The 24,229-nt window shown below is 37.5% G+C and overlaps 1 protein-coding gene across 9 annotated transcripts in view; it reads left to right on the top strand.

Moving 5' to 3' along the window:
• Positions 1-24,229, top strand: part of DST (dystonin) — a 398,831-nt gene that overhangs the window by 36,970 nt on the left and 337,632 nt on the right. For 8 of the 9 annotated variants that reach the window (XM_036230186.1, XM_036230457.1, XM_036230189.1 and 5 more), the window contains one exon: positions 8,289-8,489. In XM_036230186.1, coding sequence (XP_036086079.1) covers positions 8,289-8,489 — 201 coding nt within the window. Of the gene's footprint in view, positions 1-7,952; positions 7,998-8,288; positions 8,490-24,229 lie in introns of those variants that run through there. The other variant, XM_036230226.1, reaches the window with a different exon arrangement.

Below are 24,229 nucleotides of genomic sequence, written 5' to 3'. Positions count from 1 at the left end.
GTAGTTAACCAGCTAACTAGTTAAACAGTGTTGAAAAGTGTTAGATAAATGGGGCTTAAATTATGTTTGGCTGTGTAAGAAGATGTGTAAATGGAACTCTTTTCCTGAAGCCCCAAGTACTGTAGTTGGTAAGGGTCTCATTGTCCGAGGGAAGAGTTAGACCCTTGTGTAGGACTCGCTGAGGAGATGGTTATAAAATTGGTTTTGCCTCTAACTCTGTGGCAGAGTGTGCTGTTGCTCACCAATATCTGTGTTCTTTTCTTCTGGGCACATGACCTCAACTACGTTTTTTTAGCTTCTCTTACAGTTAGGTGGTGGATGTGTGACTGAGCTCTACTTAATGAAATGTAAGAAGTGATATGTGCTGTTTGCAAGCCTGGTCCACTGAAACCATCCACATACAGTCCTGGCTCTTTTTGCATAAATCAGCAGAGTGGAGAGGACACTGAGGACCTAACCAGCCATAAGATGGAAGGTGCCTAGTGTCCTAACTGGCTGTTGGGGACAGAGTACCTGTTCTACTTGCTGCCCCATGTGCAACTATGCCATGAGTGAGACAAACTCTTATTGCATAGAGGTCCTGAGATTTTGTTACTGCTTGCTACAACAGGTAGCCTACACTGACATTTATAGCCATCCATCAACAATTTTAGACTATATGGATACAGGCTGAGGATTCAGTTAGGAGAAGTTAGAGCAATGCTGTTCAATAGAACTTTCTGTGATAATGGAAATGTTTCATTTGCATTGTTCAGTACGGTAACCACTAGTCATGTGTGACATTGAGCCCTTGGAATGTGGCAATAGGACTGAAGAACTGAGCTATCGAATAGCTCATGAGTTAGAGACTAGAAAATTTCTTAGCAATTTACTGTCTCACCCCAAGCCCTCTTAAGCTTAGTGAGAGCAACTTTTAGGAAACCACTAGGAAAACTTGACTTGTGTCCTCAGAATCTGTGTGCCAAGGCTGGGACCAGACCATGTGCGCGAATTCCAAAGGACCAGAGACAGTGTCTAGCTAGCTGTTCTAATGGTGGAGTGAGCAGAGGTGGCCGCATTGGGCAAAGGATGTATAGGGGCAAAGGACACACGAGTATTTCCTAGGGATCTCTTGGGAGAAAACCCTGGAGTCTCTTTAAACTCTGTCTAAGAGGATTCTAGGAGGAGTGATATGACCTCATTGGAATGGCACTGTTTTTGTGACTAGAAGTAGCTAGAGGAATTTTTAATTATCCGAAAATGACCAGAAGAAGTATAGACTCTTCCCAAGATTTTATGTAGGCGTGGGAGAAAACTAACCCCTTATCGTGGGTTTGAAGGACAGCCAGGAGAGAAAATATAGTTTTCTGAGTGTACCCTGTGATCCTTGCTTAGGTTAATCTAAGTCGTAATTAAAAAGCACTTCAAGCTCCTTAAAGGAAAAGATGCTATTTCTTACATGGTTTCAACCTCAAAGTTTCCATTTATTCTTTCTCTTATTCCTGCCGTGGAGGCCATATTTTGTGTCTTAGGCTCATTTGGGTGTTGAATCAGAGACCTACTGCATTTTAAGGCATGTTGTAAAGATATACGTGTAATTTAATGGGCTTTAAGAAAAAGACCTGTTATAGGGTCTGGCTTCGCAGAGATAAGAGTTGAGATTTGATTGTGGCTATAAGGTCTCCTCGCTGCAGTGCAATGCTAGAGATATGACTCAGATTTACTCCACTAGCTGCTGCTTTTTCTTTTGCTATCAACGAGTTTTCTCTCTCGACCATGGGTTCTAACTGTTACTCTCAATCTATATAAAGGCCAAACAGTTTCTATTAGGCCTTCTGCATCCTTGTTACCCAAAGTTTGCTCTGCAGACCAACGACCTTGGGATCCCCTGGGAGCTTGTTAGAAATTCAGACTCTGCATTTTAATAAGAATCCTAGGCTATGCATACACATATTAAGTCTGAGAAGCACTGGCTTTCCTGGGAGGTGGGGTTCTGGTGTAAAATAGATATGCCCACAGGCAGCAGGGACTGTGGGTGGAGGTACATATGTCCAAAAAGGGAATGATTGACATCAATAAGAGATCGAACAAGGTTTCTATTTACAAAACTGCATTTAAGTTGTAATTCATTTGCAATTTGAAAAAACATCAATGCTTATTGCCAGTCAGAGCTTCTGATCAACAAGAACTGATAACCAGTTGATATTATGTCAGTCAGTATAAAAGAAACACTTCATTACTAACCTGGAAAACCTTATCTAAAATAAATTATATAATTCCTTAGTCTTTGCAAAGATTAAAAATGGATTTTTTGCTGTCATCATTCCTCCAGAAACCAGTGATCTATACTAAAGAATGATTAATTTTTGGAAAACGAGACTTTAAAAAGGTAATATTTTGCTCCATTATTCTGTATTTGTCAGGGAATATGTTCTCTCTGAAAAGAGAAAGGTTGCTCTGGATACATTATTCTCTTATCCAGCTGATGTTGGTTTCAATGGCCATTTTTTAAATGTAGAATTATTAAAACCACAAAGGGCAAAGTTGCTTTAATCTTGAGGGTCTCATTGCACACAGCACAATGGAGAACAGTGTCATAATGACCAATGATTACTCACTAACCACAGAGTAGGGGGCAGGAGATGGCATGAGTTGGAGGGGGGATTCTCATATTGTAGTCATGGTGTAGCAGCATTAGCAGCACATGAGGACTCCTTAGAAACAAAAATTCTAAGCCTCAGCCCAGATTTACTCGGTTGAAAGTTCTGAGGGTGGGGCTAAGCAATATGTTTTAATTATACTTGCTTGTGGCTCTGATGCTTGATAATGTTTGAGAACCATTGGTGAGGGTAAAGCAGACTCCTCTAGCAGATATACACTTCCATGTTTAACAAAATGGAAATATACTTGTTGCTCATTTAAAAGTGCGGGACTGAGTCACATGACTCCATGTAGCTGCAAGGGAGGCTGAGAAATGTAGTCAAGCCTGTGCCCAAGAAAAAGAGTCAAATGTAGATTTTGGTGAGCAGCTAGCAGTTTTTGTCATAAACTCTTTATGGAAATTTATGAGATTTTCTCTATTCTGGACCTATTTTATGTCATAAACCCTTTTGACAATCTGGTGAAACCCACAGTCTTAGAATGTTTTTAAATGCATAAGTGTAGAATTACAAAGGAGGCCAATTATACTGAAATATAAGTATAAATTATTAAAAACTTTTTTGACAGCAGTATATGTACTTCTTTATTAATGCATTAAATAACAAGATATAGTGGCAGATTTATTAACTGCTGTGATTTTGAAGTAACCAAGTAATAAATGGTATTTCAAAATATCGCAGCCACTATAACTTAATATTTAAATATCTGTGATTTCTTCTAGTGGCAAAAATCATGGGTACTGATAATAATGCCAGATTTATGATCTATGTCCGTAATTCTTAATGCTAAATTAGAGGTTAGTGAAAATAAAGACATAATTTTTCCCCATCTAAGTTCCTCGAGTGCCCTCCTCATCTGCCTTGGCTTTTATTCATAGATCCAAGAACTTCTTCTATATAGTTGATTTCTAGCTCTGGATGAGGAGAATCATAGAGTTTTTACAGGGTATTGTGTGCTTTAGAAACTTCAGCTTATTAAACTCCATAATAGTTGTATATGATCATTTGTATCTTATATACTCTTAAGCCTTAGTTTTTCAGGTATGACAATAACAAAAAAGCAATTCTATATAAATGCTCAATGATTCAATACGTTGTTTTCTATTTGTTCAGATGCTTCGTCAGTAAACTGGATAGTAGTTTGATCTTATAAAACAATAGTTTTTACCTGAAAATATTAACTTTTTCAATTTCTGCCTCATTTATTTTTGTTTATAGACATTTTCTTGTTTTAGTCAGTCAGCATATATATTCCTGATCACCTCCTTAGTGCCCATATAGACTATATATAGAATATTAGCTCTGAATCCATTACTACTGCTTTCTAGCCTCTCTGTATAAGAGCAGAATGGTAAGGGCTCTGGCTTGGAGTTAGAAAGACCTGGGTTCCAATTAGGGCTTTTCTAATCGCAAGTTTTTGCCTTAGGTAGATTATTTAACTCTGATAAGCCTCCATTTGCTTGTCTATGAAATGGATATAATAGGCTTAGCATCTAGCTGGTGCTTAGTCCATGATTACTATTAACATTGCCTCCCTTTTTATACCAGTCTGCACAGCCTGGTTAAATCTGAGTACTCAGCCTTAGAGGAATACAGCTAACCATCTGGAAGCATAACAGCAGGAGTGTGCATCAGGGTTTTTTGTTTGTAGAGAACAGAACCTGACTTTGTCTGACTTAATCCAAAAGAGAATTTATTGCATATATACGGTAGAACTCACAATCAAGACTAAATATCTGTTTAGAACATACAAAACTAAAGCAACTTTAAAAGGTCTTTGGTACAACCACTAGAACTAATGAATTCCTTCTGATTTTTTTCAGTCTTTCTATCCCTCCTGTAATATTCAGTGTACAAGCAGAGAGACTTTGACTGGTTGAGCCTTGGCCATGTGCCTACCCATGAATTGTACCAGGTTAGTAAGAGGCAAGATCTAGAGTGGGCTGTGGAGCACTCTGGCTTAGCCATGTATTAAGACTGCACATCTTGAGAAGTTATTACCTAAAGATGCTGATAAAATAAGGCAGACTAAAAATAGCAGAAGTCTACTACTGAGAGACTTCCAAGCGTCCATCACCTATTGGTTAAAGAGTATCTAGGCAAGATCAAATAAATATAGAAAGAAATGGACTTTTACACTTGCACCATCAAATCTGGTGGCCTGTAAGAGCTTGTAGCACCACCTACTGTTTTAAAATAAAATTTCCTTTTGTAAAAGTTGTGGCTTATTTTTAACAGTATATAGGATAAGCAAGTGTAATAAACCAAGGACCTATTATTATTCTGTGCAGTGATTTAGGGAAATAAAAAGGGAGACTGCTGACTTCACTGATGACTTCATGTTTATAGCGTTTGCAAGCGTAGCTCTGAACTTCTGTATGTGAATTGCTGCCGCAACATCTAGGAAGTAAGTGAAGAAGTCGTAATAAGGGTGAAAATTTATGGACTACTTAATGTAGTCTATATACTGTTCTAAGTACCTATATGTGGATTATCTCATTCAAACACCATTATAACTCTGTGTGAGAGATGTTATTATCTGTATTTGACAGATGAAGAAACGGAGGCACAGAGAAATAACTTGGCCAATATCTTTGTACACCTAGTAAGTGACAGAGCCGGCATTCGAGCCCAGATTGTTTGACTCACTGGAGCATATATGTCAGGGACTCTCTGGAGCAAAGAACTCTCTCTCAAAGATCAGGGTTGGTTGGTACCTTGGCAGTACCTCACATGTGTCCGTGTCAGCAAGGCACCCCTACAGTGATTCATTTTCCTTTTTACAACTGATTAACAGACACTTCTGTCTTTAAGAATATCTTTTATTCACACAAGTAATATACATAATAATTATAGACGACACTTAGATATCATTATGTGCCAGATGCTCTTCTTAGTACTTTATATACATTAATTTATTCATTCTTCTCAACTTGAGGAAATGGTTAAGTAACCATCTAAGATCACACAGCAAGGAAGTGACAGAGGTGGTATTTGAACTCAGATCGTCGTGCTGCAGTCTGTGTACTTATTATAGTACCTAAAAAAGTTATTTAAAGATAGTACAAGTGTATTTGGATATAAGAGAAATTATAGAGGCTTACATGGTGGTGCTCAGATGTTGAAAAAAATGTGAAGGTGGAATGAAAATGACTGAAGTTTTGGGAAGAATAATTTAAACTTTCTAATTTTTATTATAACTAATGTTTGAATTTCTTCTTGGATGTACTTGGTGGATTTTCTGAAGAGTAAAGACGAGGATGTGGATTTACTGTGTTATTGCTCTACAGAATGATGGTACCAACATGTTTTAATTTTTTTTTAAGTTTATAGGAGTTTTATGTAGTTTTTTTCCTGTGTTTCTAGAAGTTACAGGCCTCAGTACTATCAGTAATAAGTTAAGCAAAATTTGGTTGCTTGTTACTCATAAGAGCATGAAAGAAGGAGAATCTGTATTCTTATCAAAGACAGTAGCTAGTATATTATCAAATACTTTAATTCTACCAGAGCACACAGTTCTGGACTAGAAAGAGTACAATGGCCGTGGAAGTTAGTGCCACCTAGTGGTTAGACTAATCCTAGAGGTTCTCGGTCTTCAAAGAGATAAAAATTACCAGAGGATTTTGTTCAAAAATCAAATTCTTGACCTCACTCTTACTGAGTCTGATTCAGAAGGACGGCAAGAGAAGAAAAGGAAAGAGGGGCAGAGAGAGAGAGATAGAGAGAGATAGAAAGAGAGAGAGAGAGACAGAGACAGAGACAGAGAGACAGAGAGTGTGTGTATGTGTGTGTGTGGTAGAGGGGGTGGAGTGTCCAGGAACCAGCATATTTGAAAAGCAGCCCTTGTGGTTGTTGGTTATGACACATTTGGTCCTAACTCTCCTGTGGAACACAGTTTAACTATCGGCCCACCCTCTCTTCTCTTTAATCTTCACTGGCAGCCACTGTAATAGTTCGTGGATTATGTGGGCGCTCTGGGGATCTTATGGGACTATTTTGGGTTGAAGAGCATCCAGTTGAACATGCACACAGAGGAAGGGTGTAAACAGGCTACGTGTTTGGGGATGAGAAGAAAGCGCCCAAACTGCGACTTAAGTTTTGCCAAATCAATTTGCATTTCCTCCTTATTTATTTCTGTTGACTTTGGTGCTGCTTTTGACTCTGTAGATCACCCCCTCATTTTGTCTCTTTCATCTGCTCAGCCTGGTATTCTGAGTCTTCATATTTGGACTCTAGACCTTCTCCCATGGTCCTTAGTGAGAATCCTTCGTATACATTAATGCTTCAGTATCCCACAGAATCACGCTCTGGCCTTTTTCCTCAGACTTCTTCTCCTCCTACAGTGCTTCCTCCATTCTTTGTGGCTTTACTGCAGTCTTAAAGTTTTTATACATCTTTTAAAATTCAGAAGACCTATGACCTCAGAGAAGCCTTCCTTGGAGCATTAACACCTAATCCCCTCTACCTTCTCACCATACTTCATCCATAGCTTGTACTCTCATTCTGACTCATCATCAAATAATGTTTCATACTGCTACCTACATATTCTCTTCATCCATCTATCTATCATTTTACTTATTCATTCATTGCTTATGTTGTTTTCCAGGTCTGGAATATAAATTCTATTTGTTTTTCAAATGCCACCCCTTCAACCAAGCCAAATGTAGACTATTCTCAGCTTCATTTATTGATTCCTTTTCCAAGATCTGCTAGCACCAAGAGCCTTCAACTGCCCACTTTAACCCTTAATTGCACATTCTAGTATGTTCATGAACTCTGTGTTAGACTTTTTCTGCTCTCTAGTAAATTATGGCTGCCCAGGACAGCTAAATATAATGCATGTCTGTATTTTATGTAATTCTTCGATATTTTCCAAAATTGTTTGCACATTCCCAAATGCATACTGTAGCTCACTTGAACTTGTTTCCATGATCTAGCAAGTTGTCCTTATACTCATCTTACTCTAAAAGGAAAATTAACATTTTATTGAGCACCTGCTATTTGCCAGATACTGTGCTTAGAATTTTATGTGTATTACCTTCTCTAAAACTTAAAACCCTGTGAGCAGAATGTTACCCACTTCTTAGATTAGACATGTTAGACTCATAAATGTTTACTAAATGTGTGGCTATAATTAACAGGTATTTGACCCTAAAACCCATACTCTATACTCTATCACCTCCATTAGTTTTAGAGCTTCACTTTATGGTATTTTATAGTGATGCTTTGCATTCCTGCTTTCCTTCCTTTTAAGAATCTGATCTCAGGAATGTAGAGTGGCACTTTACCTGGGATTAATATTCAGTCCTACTCCCTGTACCCTGCTTCATGCCTGAGTGTATTCTGATTTCTATATACGTAAGTAAAGCAATGTGCCCACCTACCCTTTCTTTTGGACTGACTTTATGAGATCAGAAACATTTTTTAATGTAGACTAACACTGGGCCTTGAACAGTGAGGTGCTTTTGAGAACATTGGTGCATAAATCTTGCTCTCATGTTGACACACCTTCTGTGTGCTCACTTTGAAAATGTAAGTGATCTCACTGAGCTTGGTGACTTTTGGAACTGTCTGTAAAACTAGCCCCAGAGAATTTTTAAACTAACTTAATACAAGTCTGGATTTGTTGACTTGTGTTTTCTGCCACAGGGATTCAGAGCAAGCCCCCGGCATATTAGAAGACGAGCTGCAGCGGCTGCGGCTGCCCGTCTGGAAGAAGCCAAGCCTCTGGTGGAAGTTCACCATCAGAGCGAGCAAGAAAGTTCAGCAAGAAAACGAAGAATCAAGAAGAATAGCCGAGTCCAGCCAGAATTTTATCACTCTGTTCAAGGTGCTTCGACCAGAAGGCCTGTAAGTAAAGAATGGTCTTTTATAAGCATATCAAATATGCTGTCAAATGATGTTGTCATTCTTTTAGTTTTTAAAAAAATCATTGGATTTTTAACTTTAAGTACTTAGGTTTTCCTGTTGTTAACCCCAACGAGTGGCAGTGTACTCATGTGAGTTCCAGCAAGGAATGTGGTTTCACAGGTTTCATGGAAAGCACTGGTGCAGAGAGTTGTCAAAGAGGCATTGATTTAAAAACTGGTGAATTCCGAGCCCTATCAGAGCCAGGGTCTAGGCTGAAGATAGAGGCCAACAAGCTGAGGTACGGAATGATGAAATCAGAGTTGGTGAGGGGGGGTTGACAACAAAGCCAGTATTAGGATGAGAGAGGCATGGAAGGAAAGGTGGCTTGGGCTTTTGGGCCAGTAAGGCCTGCACTGCCCTCTGCAGCCAGCCAGAGTGACTCTGCAAAGGTGCTGGGCCTCTAGGGTGTGGCCCTTATACTGACCTAAGGCCGTAGCCTTGTCCTTTTCTAACCAAGTACCATTTGTCAGTGCTGCCTTAGCTGAGAAATTTGAGGCTCAATCACGAGCTGGTCTCCACCTCTTGCTCATCTTTTGAGCACATTGTTCTTTGTGTTCTGATTATTTTTCTTGGTTGGGAGTTCTACACGTGAACTTTTTACCAAGGCCGTGACGGTTAAGGATGTGGGCTTAGGAAATGCCACTTTAAAGCTTTTAGGAAAGTATTTCATGACTGCAATAATTTTGCATTGCTTTAGCATTAAAAAAAAGGTTGCCAGTGGTTCGTTCTTGTACTGTAGGGAGCCTATTTTTGTTGTTCCTCATGACTTGATAATAACCCTTTGCAAATTATTAAAACAGAACTGCCCTTCTGTGGGAGTAAATGTGTGGCAGGCACATGTGAAGATTGCTAGAAAGCCAGGAGAATATCACATTCAGTGACTGGGCCAACAACAATGGCAAGAAGCTAAATTCCTTTATAGAAAAGGTCTTGTTTATCTTTAACTAATTGTAAAATAAGTACATATTTAGAGATGAGAGACTTTATGATTTAATAAAAGAAAGGCTAAGTAGAATTTGGTACCTATGTGGAGCAATATGAAATAGTAGGAAAATTTATTCATTCAATAAACATAAGCTTTTTAATATAGGAAATAAGAGATACACACATATATCTTAATAAGTAATAGTTATTCAGGGCTTACTGTATACAGGAGGTGTTCTATGTGACTCACTTAACGACCCTATGAGGTAGATGTTATTGTGTCCATTTAATTGATGATGAAACTGAGACCCAGAGAGGGTAAATAACTTGCTTAGGTTTACCTAGTTGTTTGGGTTCAGAGCCCAAGCGCTTACTTCTACATTCTGCTCCCTTCCTATAGTACCTGGTCTCAAGGAGCTCATAGTTGGATCAGTGGAAAGACATGTAAACAAGTAAATATAAAGCATGTCTGTGCTGTGAAATGCTGTTGTAGAATTATGTACAAGGGACTATGGAAGCATGTTGGAGGGCCAGAAATATTTACGGAGAAGCAGACACCTGCGATGAGTCCTGAAGACAAGGAGTTTATCAGGTGGAAAGTAGGGGTGTAGTTATCACTGATTAGAAGAACATGTACAGAAGCACAGAGGCATGAAAGGTTATGGCATACTCAAGGAACAGCTTGAGGTGGTGCTGGTAGATGAGACTGGATGGGTCAAGCAGGACAGGTCACTAATGGATTGTATATTATGCTGAATAGTTGGGTTTATCTTCTGTGATGGGGATCTGCTGAAGGTACGGAGTAGGTGCATTGGTTCTGGTGCTTAGGATCTAGCTAATTCTTCTAATCTTTCTGTGTGGATCAGGATGAAGAAGTGAGCGATTATCATCAAGGTTTAGTAACTCTTACCCACCGCTAGTCTCTCATGAGCACTGTACGTAACCACCTTAGGTAATAAGATGTATACTTTATGCCTATGTGACTTTGAACTTGCTGTCCACTTTGTCTTTGAATGCCTATCCTCACTGTTTGCATGTTGATTTTCAGTTTACCTCTTAAATGACTGTTCAGAAAACTATTTTCTGATCCTTTCTATCAGAGCGAGGTGCTTTTCTTTGTTGATCCTCAGGACTTTGTGCAGATCTCCAATACAGCAGCAGTTACTCTAGTGAAAAATGCAGACTCTGTAGAAAGATGGCCATGGGTTCGAATTCTTCTTTGCATATCTGGCAGGAAACAGTTGGCACATTAAGAGAGTTTAATAAAAAGGCTTTTTACAGAGGTGTGGGCAGGGCTAAGGTGCTTCACTAGCCTCCAAGGAGAACCTGCCTGCCTACCACACCTAACCCGCAGGGACAGCAGAAGGCAGTGGTCTTACTAGATCCTGGTAAGAACAGCAGGAGCCATGGAAGAACCCTTCCCTAGCAGTTGTGGCTGTGAAGTGCTTTTCATTCACCCAAACTAACTGGAAGCCAGAGAGCCAAGGAGCTCAGGTGATGCAGATTATTGAGATCAGCATCACAAAGACAGAGCAAGGCAGAGATGGGCAGAGAGTCCAAGAAAGTACAGGGACAGTGGAGAATAATAATAATAATGAAAAAACAGTCTTTGCCAAGTTGTTCAACAATTTGAGACCCAGCTTTCTTATTATAAAGTGGTAACAATAGCGACATCATTGAATTGTGAGGATGAACTGACACACGGAAATGGAAGGCACGGTGACCTGCTTAGAATAAGCGCTCAATAAATGGTAATTCCTTCCTTTCCTTCCCTCCCCTAGACTTTGACATCTTTGGGGTCCTTATCATCTGGTCTAGAGTATCTCCTGGCACATAGCATCTGGATGCATTTTATTAAGTAAACGAATGAATGATATTTATACATGACATATGTTTATGCACTATAAGAATTCAGAGAATGGAAGGTTTTGTTTTTTTTTTAAACCTCCCCAAATGGTATGGTCAGGGGATAACTACTTCACAGAAGCTGTGATTGAGTTGGGTTTTAAAATATAGGTAGGGATTGGATAGGTAGCAGATGTTAGGTCTGGGAAGTGAGGTTAGCAAGAGTACTGAGGACCGCTTGACTGAATGTGAAGATTTATATGAGAGAAGTACAAGACAGAGCTGGAAAAAGAGATTGGGGCCAGGATACATTCTAGACAATCACTGCATTTAACCTTCGTTTCCTGTGCTTCATGGAGACACTAGAAGAGGCGAGTAGCATGATCAAAGCACTATCTTAGGATGACTGAACGTGAACAGGGTGAGTCGGAGGGGAACAGGACGGGGGCCAGGTAGGTAGCTGCTGCAAGAATCTAAGTATGAGGTGATTAGGACCTGAACTTGGAACTAGCCTGTGACACTCTGCTGACATCTGGCGATCACTGCTGATGGGGAACCTGAGGATGGCCTTTGCCTTCTCTTCTATAGAAGGATCAAGTGGAAGAGAGAGAGACTAGAGGGCAGGAAATAGCAGGAGGGCTATTCTGTTGCTTGGGAACAGTAAAAACACTCTGGAGAGTGTTTCTGAGGGCAGGTAAAACTCACATCATCCAGTTATCTCCATCTTCTAGGGGTTGTCTTGGAGACTGGAAATTGTCAGAGTTGGTAGGCAGTGAGGAGGAGGCTGTTGGCTCTTTGTCTCATGTTGTTTCTGTTTAGCTTTCTAGAACTTTATGACCTCCACTGTCTTTCCTCTATTTTTATATGGACTTGAGCTGAGGTCTTGTGTCCTCTTCTGGATTTGGTTAGGCATAGTCAGTAGTGCTCACTAGAGTAACCCAATTAAACATGTGCTCGAACCCTGGGTCTTTTCTAGCATACATGTTTGGAAGAAATCATTGTTACCATTCGTTGCCATGCAGGCAACTCTGGCTGTGGCTTGTAGTGAAAATAAATTAGCCATGATGACTCAGGATTGTTCGAATGACTTTATATGAAGAACTCCAGGTATTTCTAGTGGCAATCTGAATAAGAAACAGGCCCATGAATGAGAAAGACTGAAACAGGATGTAGCTGTGAAGGAGATGAATCAGAAAATGTGACAGGGCAGTTTCAGTTGTTTTCAGTAAGACCGTCCTTTTGATGAAGTGAGCTGCATGCCATGTGGAGTGCATTATAGTTTAGCATCTTTGCTGCTCTAACCAATTTATCCTTTCTGAATTTATAATTTATACTCAAATGTGCCTATAAGAATTTGAAATGGAGGTTGCTAATATAAACTTAATAATATATATGTTTTTTATTTCACTCCTTTGGAATGTTTCTAAGGATGAGTTAGCTAAAAATTTATCCTGATTTTTTTCTTTGTAAATATGTCTTGGGACTTACACTATATATGAAGACACTGGATCACTTAAGAATTTTCTGCTACCTTAGAGCAGAAAAGTGAATTTGACCCAGATCTCCATTAGTTCTTCAGTATTTTGACATTATGAAGCTTTTTTTTTTTTTTTTGATGTCTAATTCTAGAGGTTTTTAAACATCATCAGTATCATTATATTAAGAGCGCTCACATTTACTGCATGCTTATTACATTGACAACCCATGGGCATTGTTCTCTGTGTGCTTGTTTTTTTGTTTTTTTGTTTTTTTCTTTTTCTCATTTAATCTTCCCAGTGATTCTCTAGGGTAGGTGCTCACTTTCCATAGGAGGAAACTTGTCAAGGTAATACAGCTAGTAGATGATGGAACTAAGATTTAAACTCAAGCATTCTGACTGGAGCAGTTTGAGAATGGAGAAATCCAAACCATAATTTCTGTGCTACATGTTTATTATAATCAACCCTTCTAAAGAATTTCAATCACTTTGAGTCTCCATTTTCCTGCCTGCATGGATGGTAGATATAGATGAGATCTGAGATTTTTTTTTTCAACTATTACATCAATCAAAACCTATTTTTAAATGGTATTGAAAATGATAGATAAACCCAAACCTTTTGCCATGCATTTTATTGATCCTCTTTTTTTGTAGCAGAGCAATTAGGAAGGAGCAAGTCTTTCTACCCTATTGCCCACTCATGCAAACCTGTTACTGTATAACAACTCTCAAGCCCAAGAAGTATTTCTGTGTTTGGTGTTGGGGCTAAGGGGAAATAAGAATTTTAGAGTACTTGAAAAATATTAGGCACACTGACTCTATTCCTGTTACATTTTACTGATTCCAATTTTTTTTTTTTTGCGCACTACAACAGCATTGTGTACATTTTCTCATGACTTAGACCCTCAGACTTTCTCAAGGAGATGAAAGAATATCTGATTGAAAATTGCTAGCATCTCCCTCCAACCCCCGCATTGCCTCCCAAATCATTGCCCAAGCTGTAGCTTGCTACCTCTGCTGGCAAAACTTTGGCCCATGAGCGTCTGTCTTCTCTCTCACTCTGGAGCTCCCACTGCAAGTAAGTGAATTGTTGAGCCTGATCATTTTGACACAGGAGTTGGAGGATGGACAGGCTTAGCACAGATGTTTGGTGGTCCTGCTCTCTGAAATGGTGAATGCTGAGGAAGAAGCAGGTTTGGGGGGTGGAAATCAATTTTCCAATTGGGATATGTTAAGTTTGAAATATCTTTTAGGTATTCTGGTGTCTGGATTTCATGGAAAGCATGAGCCTGGATTGGGAGTCATTAGTACATAGATATCAAATCCATGACACTAGATGGAATGACTTGAGGAGTAAATATTGATAGAGTAGAGAACAGAGTTGAGAACCGAGCCTGAGATACTCAGTGTCGAGAGGCTGGGGAGAGGAGTGAGCTTCTCTTACAAGTTCCAACTCTTCCCTCAGAAGTACAGATGCCTTAAGCAAAGATGGGCCCAGAGCTCTTGACCTTCATTTAAGGATATTCATCTTGGGCCAAGAAAAGGTAGCTCATGTAGAAACTAGAGAAAGTATCAGAAAAGGATTTCCCAGCCTACTAATTATTCCCTCCTTTTCCTGATCTTTCTCCTACTAAACCACTTTCTTGACCTCACCCTTCTTTTCCTTCTCCTTTTAGATTTTGTTTTCAAGTTTTTGGGGAAATTTTCTGTTTTTGCAATAGTAGCTTAGGTCTTGTAAGGCTGCAAAATATTTTGGAATATTGCATAGTTTTTATTTTTTTAAATTAATATTAACAGGACTTCAGGTCATCTTTGTAGTTGGCAGCTCACTTCTGCGTAGAAAAGACTATACATCCTGAATCTTGTTGAAAATATAGTAGGATGTTTCTCTTTTCCTTTCCTGCTTAGATTATTAAAAGGTTTTCCCTTTCCTTTTTCAAATATGTAGGACCAGGCAGCTTTATTTGCATAACTTGGGACACTTCCCTTTATGTATAAGGCTTAACTATACAGATCAGTACCTTGCTTTGGCTTAATTAATGGGCAAATACAAAGCTCCTAAAGAAAATGTTTGTTTCATTTTCTTCTTTGAAGTTCTAGAGAATGAATCGAATTAATAAAGTCAACTTACTTTTGCTAACTGCCTCAAAAGGATTTTATTGAATTATGTCCATTCAACTTACTGAATCTTTGCTACACATTTATATACCTCCCTTCCGGAATCATAAAATATTTCATTTATTATAAATTTGCTATCAATAAGTGTAAGAATAATTGGTGCGCAGGAGCATGCAAGGGAGATGGACTATGTTAAATTGAACAGAGCTAATACAGAGTTTAGTTTCTCAAACAGTTCATGAAACCACGATAACTCAGTGAAGAGATTCTTGCGCTCTGCTTAGATAAATATAAATACATCTTTCTAAATCCTGATCCTTTTCAAAAATGAACATTTTGACTTCTCGCCATTCATTTTGTCTTTCTTGTACTTAGGGGTCACCCATTGTCTTAAAAATCTTGAATTCTTTAAGCTTCCAGCAAAGAGAACTTAAGAAAACTTTTAGATAGCCATGTATACTTCATTGACAACTGTGGATCAAAGGATGGGGAAAAAAAGCTCCTTCAAAGACCATGTAGTTTATTACTTTACTTCTAACGAGAATAATCTTTAAATCATTCCAGGAAGGTGAGTATAAATTCTTTTATTTTAAAAGACACAATCATAGTTTCTCTTGGAATTCTGGTTGACATTTAACAACTGTTTTTGCCTCAGATGACTCACTGATCTTTGCCCTAAATCTCATGGGTTACAATTTAAGACCATTTTCTGTTGTACCATCAGTGAAGGTGTGAAGTTTAGCCTACCTGCTACTAAACTGTTACTGTCAGTCCTTATGAAATAAAAATGTTAAAGTTTGAGGGGATCTTAGAGTTTATCTGATTCAACATTCTCCTAATGCTAGACTCCCTTTTGCTCCAGTATTTTTAGTGATAAGATCTCCCATTGTTAGATAACTCTAATCAGTAGCAAGTTAATAATACCTGAGAATCAAAATGCTGCTCCTTTTCTAAGCTCAAGGTTCCACTATTTATGTTTAATTCTCACTTTTTCCAAATAACACCTTCATTGCATTCCTGTAAACCACCTCCTAGTGAGTGGCGAGGATCTATCTGATTTCTCTCAATAGTGCCTTGTTGTTGTTGTTGTTGTTGTGAGATGATGAGTGTTATTCAAGAAAATTGAACTATGGAAATTGAATGTGTCCAAACAGAGTTTAGTTTGTGCCTTGGGAGAGGAGAGGTCAGTTCTGGAATTGACAGTAATGTTTCAGGAAAATTACTTGTTCGAAGTAGCACTTTGTAGTTAAGTAGTACTTTACATTTTTTAAAAGCATGCTCATATTAATTGTCTCATTTAATATGCACAACCAACATATATTTTGGGTAGGGCATATATTATTAATCCAATTTGACAAAACTGAATTTTAGAGAGTAAGGGATTGACCCACGGTCTTAAGTCTAGATGGAGGCAGACATCCATCACCCTTGCAATCTGTTTGGGAGAGCTCTAACTCAGATAACACTTGGGAAATTAGGCAAGAAATTTCAGGGATGAGAATTTAGATTCCAGGAGGCTGGAGAAATTGTTTATTTTCTCAGCCTGATTCAATTTCAGCAAGTAGTTATAACATTTTTGAGAGCCTGTTCACAGTCTGCATTATCTATACTGGCCATCTAGAGTACCAAGGTATTGGCGAGCCCACTTTGGTCTGATACTACCATGTCCATGCTGCAGTCTCCATACATCCTACTCAAGTATCACGTGTAAAGTAGGTTATCAACTTGGATGCTGGGGAATGTCACTGACTTATCAGCATTAACCCTAACTACATGCAGATCAACATCAATAAGATGGATGAAGTTCTGATACCTAATTTAATCTGGAGTTAAAATTAGTTTTAAATACTCCTGTGCACTGTTGCTGGGAGTGTAAAATTATGCACTCCCAAACAGTATGGCAGTTCCTCAAAAAAATTAAAAATAGAACTACTGTAAGATCCAGCAGTCCCACTTCTGAATGTATATCCAAAACAATTGAAAGCAGGGTCTCGAAAAGATATTTGTGTGACCATGTTCATAGTAGCATTATTCACATTAACCAAAAGATAGAAGCAACCCAGTGTCCATTGACAGATGAAGAAACAAACAAAATGTGATATATACATACAATGGAATATTATTCAGTCTTGAAAAAGAAGGAAATTCTGAAGTATGCTATAACATAGATGAACCTTGAAGACATTATACTAAGTGAAATAAGCTGGTTACCTAGAGTAGCAAAGTCATAGAGACATAAAATAAAATGGTGATTGCTAGTACCTGATGGGAAGAGGAAATGGAGAGTTATTTAATGAGTATAGAATTTTAGTTATGCAAGGTGAAAAGAATTCTGGTTGCACAATGATGTGAATGTACTTAATACTACTGAACTACACACTTAAAAAGGTTAAGGAGGTAAATTTTTAGTAAGTTTAATGCATTTCACTACAATTAAAAATAAATTGAGTTTAAACTGCAAGCTAGGAGGCAGAAGAATAACAATTAATGTTCAAAAAATAAGGGTCCAAATGATAAGAACATCAGAGAAGATATACATTTAGCTTATTTTAAATAAAACTATCATAAAGTATGAGAGGCACAAGGTAAACAAGAGGAAATTAATTACAAGAAAAGCACAATTAATAATTGGAGAACATGTCCTTATATGCGGAGTGCGGGCATGATGGTAGATTGAATATCAGATGGCAAGACATGTGGTTTCATATAAATGAAATGACTGTTGGTATCATTATTCTTATAAAAGAGAAACTACTAAGAATGTAAACTCTTAGTTGAGGTTGTAAGGGCTATTGTATAGGTATATTGTATATTGCATTTGCATATGAGTTAAAACTTACTCTGGGATAAACGATATTGATCTAAAACAATGTAAACTTGCATATTAATTCAGAAGATTCTATTATTTCATGGTCAATTTATATTCTTGTGTCAAAAACTTCAGAAACTTTACTTAGCAAATAGATGGATATGTTGATATTGTTAGGAGCCAGGATTTTCAGCAGGAGATTTTATAGTAGGTATCAAAGCAGAAAAGTTAAGTAAATTCCTATAATCCTAAAATTAAATTGGAAATACCAGTTTGAACTCATGATGAATTTTTTCATTATATATTATTTCATTATATATTATCAAAATAATCTACCGGGGTAGAGGAGAAGTGTGAGTAGGAATATGGTCCAAACAACACTGACTGGGATTTGGTAAATTTTGAGGCTCGGTGATGTGTGACTGTTGGTAATGTAGGTTTAATGTTCTTTATACTTTTCTATTGTTGTGTAAGCTTGAAATTGTCCATAATGAAAGGTTTAAGACATGAAAAAAAAAATCTTTATTTGAAATTTACATTATCAATACTTTGCTTCAAGTCTCTCTTCTGGCTTCTGTTTTTCAAAGATTGAGCCTTATTTTTTGTTAATAATATTTCCAGATTTCAGATATTTACTATTAGAAGGTTTTTAGAATGGCAGAAGGGGGCAGTATTCCCATGGGTATCTTTTGATGCTTTTTATTTCTTTCGTCAACATTTTACTTAGAACATTTTATAATACCATGTTTGTGAATGGTGTAGAAACGTACTTATTATTTAAATTTTAACAAATAATGTAAAACACAAGGAATTATATAGACACAGTCTTCCATTTTAATATCTAAAATATGTTTTTTCTTTGAGATTGCTGTTTTTTGTTCTTTGTAGATTTATCGATATGAAAATATAATTATTATTGAAATAAAACTGACCTAGAAGGCATCATGCTATCATATTGCTTGATATTGTCTTGCTGAAACTCAATTGATACCTGATCTTATAGGTTTTTTTTTTTGTATTAAGTAGAATTCTTCTATTCCTATATTACTTTATTATAGCAAATTACACTTATGTCATCTCACAGAGCTCATGAAATTTTGATGATGGCTGAAATGCAAGCTGTTGAATAATTGCCTTAATCGATTTGAGTTAATCTTTAATATTGACGTCACATTCCATTATGTGACTCTATTCAGGAGATGGGTTTCCAGAGGTTGATTATTTGCTTTATTTTGTTGCTTATACTTCAACTTTTCTGTTGCTAAAATGGGAGGTAAGCTCTCTAGCTCTATTTAAATCTTAAGAAACCCTGAAATCATCATTATTTAGGATACTTTAAAATTATCTGTGAATTTTATTTATATATTAGTCCTCTTAGAAATGGGTCTTGATAATGGAGAATGAATTATAATTTTTTAAAATAATTTAAAAAATTTTAAATTATAGTTGGCATACAATATTATATTAGTTTCAGATGTATAGCATAGTGATTAGACATTTATATAACTTACAAAGTGATCACTCTGATAAATCTAGTACCCACCTTACACTATATATACATAGTTATTATAATAGTTACAGAATAGTCATGAGGATGTAAAGTATAGCATAAGGAGAATGAATAATAACTTTTAGCTGCTTTGCCAAATGTGAAAATAATTACTCCGTTTACCTTCACGAAAATTGGATAGCTAGGCATGGATCTTTAAGAAGCAATGGGGTCCTCACAGGACATGTGCTTTGATTTCATGCTATTAATTTTTTACAACTTGCAGCTACAGAAAAATAATTATTTTTAAATAGCCAACATAAGTGTTGAAAATGAGATCCTTTTTCTTAGCTGTCAGAGTAACCATTTCCTTTGAACTGTGATTATAATCAGTTGTGACATATCACTTTGAGCCTTTCTTCTCCTGCATTCCAAGAAGGTTAAACATTACTGAGCATAAGCCTCCTTCCAAGGAGTTTAGAACAGCAAAAATTATACATTCTACCTGAGCATACACTTTAAAGTGGAGTTCCATGTACTCATTCAGCTCTCTGGAGTTTTGAAGACATGTCAGAAAAGTCATTAGTCAGGATTCTTGGCACATTCTTCCATCCTTTTGTTTGTTGTTTCGTTGTTTTGTTTTGTTTTTGTTTTCGTGAAACAGAAGATTGGCCTCCCATTTAATAAAGTGTGAACTAGAGTTAGACTTGATTTCTTCCACTGATGACAAATTATAGAAATTTTTGATTTTCAACAATAAAGAAAAACCACTTGGATTAAATAGCTGATTATTGATCTGCTTTTGTATTGTTATTGTCTATTTTCAATAGTAAAAGTCTGAGTATGGTGGAAAGTTTTAGAATTCTGTGGCTTTCTCCTAAGAACTGGAATGGTTCTTTTTTAATATAAAAACAAACCGTTGGTCTGACGGTGGGAGGCGAAGTGGGAGGATGAGTCAGTGGATATCAGGCATTGTCTGCATCTTTTAGCAATTCCACTAGTCCTGTTTATTTTCCTAGGTATATATAACTGGGTAAGAGAGTATTTTATATTGCTAACCACTGTAGAAGTATTTTAGAGTTGTTATTTAAAAATATCTCTTTTATCGTGGGGCGGATAAGTTGAAAAACAAAAACGGCACCACTTTCTCAGAAGTACATGAAAACTGTTTTCCAACATCATTTCTTCAGTGCATTTCCATCTCTTGTTCTGACTTTAATGAGAGGAATTATGTCACCTTGGAAGAAAGAAAGAGACTACTTTATGCTCTAAACCTTAACCCTAGGGAATTGTGGGATTTCAATAAATTTTTAATAATGACTCTCTGGTCTGCTCCCCACCACCCCTTAAATTGTTATTGCTTAGCTGTCATGGAGTAAGAAAAAGTTGTATGGTGAGAAATCAGAGGAGAATCAGATGCTCAGTTATTGTGGCAAATTGACAAATTAGATTGTAATTTATATCTAGAAGTACTTTTCTTGATATTCTTTTGAAAGTTATCTATTCATCATGAGAACAGAAAGGAAAAGTTTTCTATTTCATAGGCTACAAGATCACCTAGATAATTAATGGACTCGGCCCAGTTTAATTTTGCTTGTGTTAGGATTTAAACCTTTCAGCAAACATAAACATTATAATGGGGTGGCTAAGATTTATATTCCAGAACCACCCAGCCTATACGAATATAAATTCAGTCTTTGGCATTTATGAGCTCAGTGCCTTTGGGTGCTGTGAGTTATTCAGCTTCATTGTGTCTCAGATCCCTCCATTAAAGAATGGGGGTTAATTTCATAATGTTATTGTGAAGACTCATTTTTTTACAGTGCTCAAAACAGTACATGTTGAGTGCTATATCTGTTTACTGTTATTACTTACCAACAACCTAGGTGTGGGATAGGGTCCTAGGTGTACTGGAGGTACAGAGCTGAGTAACGTAAGGTCTGGGATCTCAGGGATCTTATAGTCTTGAGGAAGTGGACAAACAGGTGGTTACAATGTAGTATGATAGAGGGTGGTGTTCTCAAAGGATATTAGAGAGTCACTTATCTCAAAATAGGAAGTTCAGAGAGGCTTCCTAGAGGAAGTGGTTGCTGAGCTGGGGAGCAGAATCTCCTAAAGGAACGACGTGAGAGAGAGCTCTGTTCTTTCTGAGGAACTAGAAAGAGTTCCTAATGAAGCTGGTATAGTGTATGAGGCTAGCGATTGCTAAGGTCACAAAGGGCCCTGTTTGCCATGTTTGGACTTTTATCTTTTGGCATTGGGCACCCCTGAAGGCCAGTCAGTAAAGGGAGGGTTGGGATGAGAATTCCAGTTTAGAAAGTGCCAACGTAGCCATTGGATTGGAAAGATACAAAGTTAGAGACAGGGAGACTAATGCTTTGGTCCAAGTAAGAAATTATTAGGGCCCGAATTAAGATATTAACAATGCAAGTGAAAAGAGAGGAATTAATTTGAGAGCTATAAAGGATTAGAATAAATATAACTTGGTACCAAACAATATGTAGGGTGAGGAGGAAGGAGAAATCATCTACATATTTTTAAAATTCATTTTCAATTTATTTTGTTTTTGGGGTTCTAGTCTAGCTAATGGGCAGATTCTAGAATCTTTCACTAACATGAGAATAAAGCAAGATAAGAACAAGGCGAGGTATAGGGGAGGGGGAAAATATGTTGGATTTTGTACATACAAAATGTACAAAATGATTTTGAAGTGCCTGTGAGACATCCAAGAAGTGATGTCTAGAAAGCAGTTGGATATTAGAATACAGAATTCGAAGGAAAAGACAAAGCTGGAAAGATAGATTTGGTGGTCATTAGCACATAGAACGTTGTTAAATCTATGAGAGTGAATGAAGTTCAACAAAAGAGCCTGAAGAGTGAGAAAGATGAGATCCCAGATAATATGCTGAGATTCCAGATGGTAATATCTGAAGGTTTAGTGATAGAAGAGAAAGCCATCAGGACAAAACAAACAGAAGAAGCGAGAGGAAACCAGGGGAGATTGGGGTCACAGAAGCAAGAGAAGAGTGAATTCCAAGAAAGGAGTGGTAAATATATCGCCAAGAAGTCAAGAAGGGTGAAGACTGAATTTGTGCTCTGAATTTTAAGCAACAAAGAGGACATTAATGTTTTGGGAAGAGGAAAGTTTAGGTGTATAATTTTGGGTGGAAAACAGGTTTTAGTGGGTTAAAGAGTACACAGGATTTTTGATTTCAAGATGGCAAGGAAAAACCTTTCGACTTCTGACTCTTCTTACAAAGTCACTCCAAAACTACAAGGAGAGCAAGAAACTGAAACGTGAAGTCAGTCTTTGATGAAACTGAGAGAATTTATAATCTCAAACCAAATATATGAAGATGAAAGCAAATGGAGATAGGTAAATGACTTAGCTAAGAAGAGGAATGTTTATAGAGAATCTAACCATTGCCGCCTTCCCAGCACCCCAGACATAGTCAAGACTAGGAATCACCACCAGGTTTTGTTGCAGGCAGAAATGAGGTGAGGACTGCAGATAGGAATTGTTTAAAAGTTTCCATAGGAGCAGGCACCTTCATCACTCAGTCAGACACCTTTGTCCTCATTGCCGCAGGGGACAAAAAGTTTAATTTCTGAAGAACTTGAATCAGAGAGACTGTGGACTTAGGAACAACAGGCATTGAGGAAGGCAGAAGTGAGGTATGGGACTGGTAAATCGGATAAGTCTTTTGCCTCTGTATACCCCCACCCTATTCCCACACCCCTGGTTCCAGAATGATAGCAGCCAGGCTTCCTCAGCAAGGAACTGACTCTTCTCAGAAGAAATCGAACCACCCCGAGGAAGATACAGATATTAATGGGCACACTAAAAAAAAGCCAGTTGCCACATAATCACCTGGTAGTGAATCTTACTAGTTGACAAAGTTGAAAAACATCATTCACTCATGCTTTGGTAAAGACCACTAGTTAGACAAGCCTGAATCATATTTCTAGTGAACTTTTTAGTATCTTAATCCTGAATGTGAATGGATGGCTAACCATCACCAGATATTGAAGAAAGCCGCCAACATAAAGGAGAGAACAAAAACCCCAGATTTACAAAGAGAAAAAGCAGTAGTGACCAAATATGGAGTTGAAGAAAATTCTTACTGCCCTCAAAAGGGTAAGAGAAGATACTGCATCTGTTAAAATGTAGATTTCAAAATAAAAAAAAAAAATTAAAAACTTGACCCTTAGGTAAATAGAAAATGAGCATGTGTTAAAGATTTTATTCAACTCATTAATTAATGGGAGACCCTGTCCGATAATAAGATCAATTTAAAGGAGAAACTAACTGAAGGACATATATATTTGGCTAGGAATGCAGAAATGAGTTTGCTAATAGATATAAAATGGTTAATATCCTATAGGGGAATAATATGCAACATTGAAGTTGTCAGTTTTGCTGGGTGGAAATTAAATCAGTTGGGTCACTGGGCAGAGTTCATTTGCATTGCTATAGACAAGAATCATTTGCTTCATTGCAAGTTAACTTTACCCTTGCAGTGTTGTAAAGTAGCCAAATCTTGTGGTCCTCAAGGTGTGTTTCCTAGTCCAGCAGAATCAGAATTGCCTGGGAACCTGTGCTTTGTTCTGATCTACTGAATCAGAAATCCTGGGCGTGGAGTCCAGCAATGTGTTTTTAGCAAGCCCTCTAGGTGATACTGATTGATATACATGATAAAGGGGATTGACCACTGATTTAGTAGAAAGTCAAAAGTGCTCATCCTGTAGAATTAGATAACTGCTAGAGAGTTTATTTACTAGACAGTACAGTACTCAACACTGGATTGAAAGAATACCTAATAGTCTCTCTTGCCCATTTCCAAGTCTTGGGCAGTTTTTCATGACACATCAGTGAAGCAAAAATAATATGGAATTTAAAAACAATTAGGAACAAAGAAAAAAAGAGAACTCTTGGAAATTAAAAATGATAGCAACCCTCTCCCTGACCCCAAAGTTTATGGTTGAGGAAATTTTTCAGAAAGTACAAAAAGAGAGAA

The sequence above is a fragment of the Rousettus aegyptiacus genome, unplaced genomic scaffold (genome assembly GCF_014176215.1).
Source record: "Rousettus aegyptiacus isolate mRouAeg1 unplaced genomic scaffold, mRouAeg1.p scaffold_m13_p_1, whole genome shotgun sequence".
NCBI lineage: Eukaryota > Metazoa > Chordata > Mammalia > Chiroptera > Pteropodidae > Rousettus > Rousettus aegyptiacus.
This window is presented reverse-complemented; position numbering and strand designations above follow the sequence as displayed.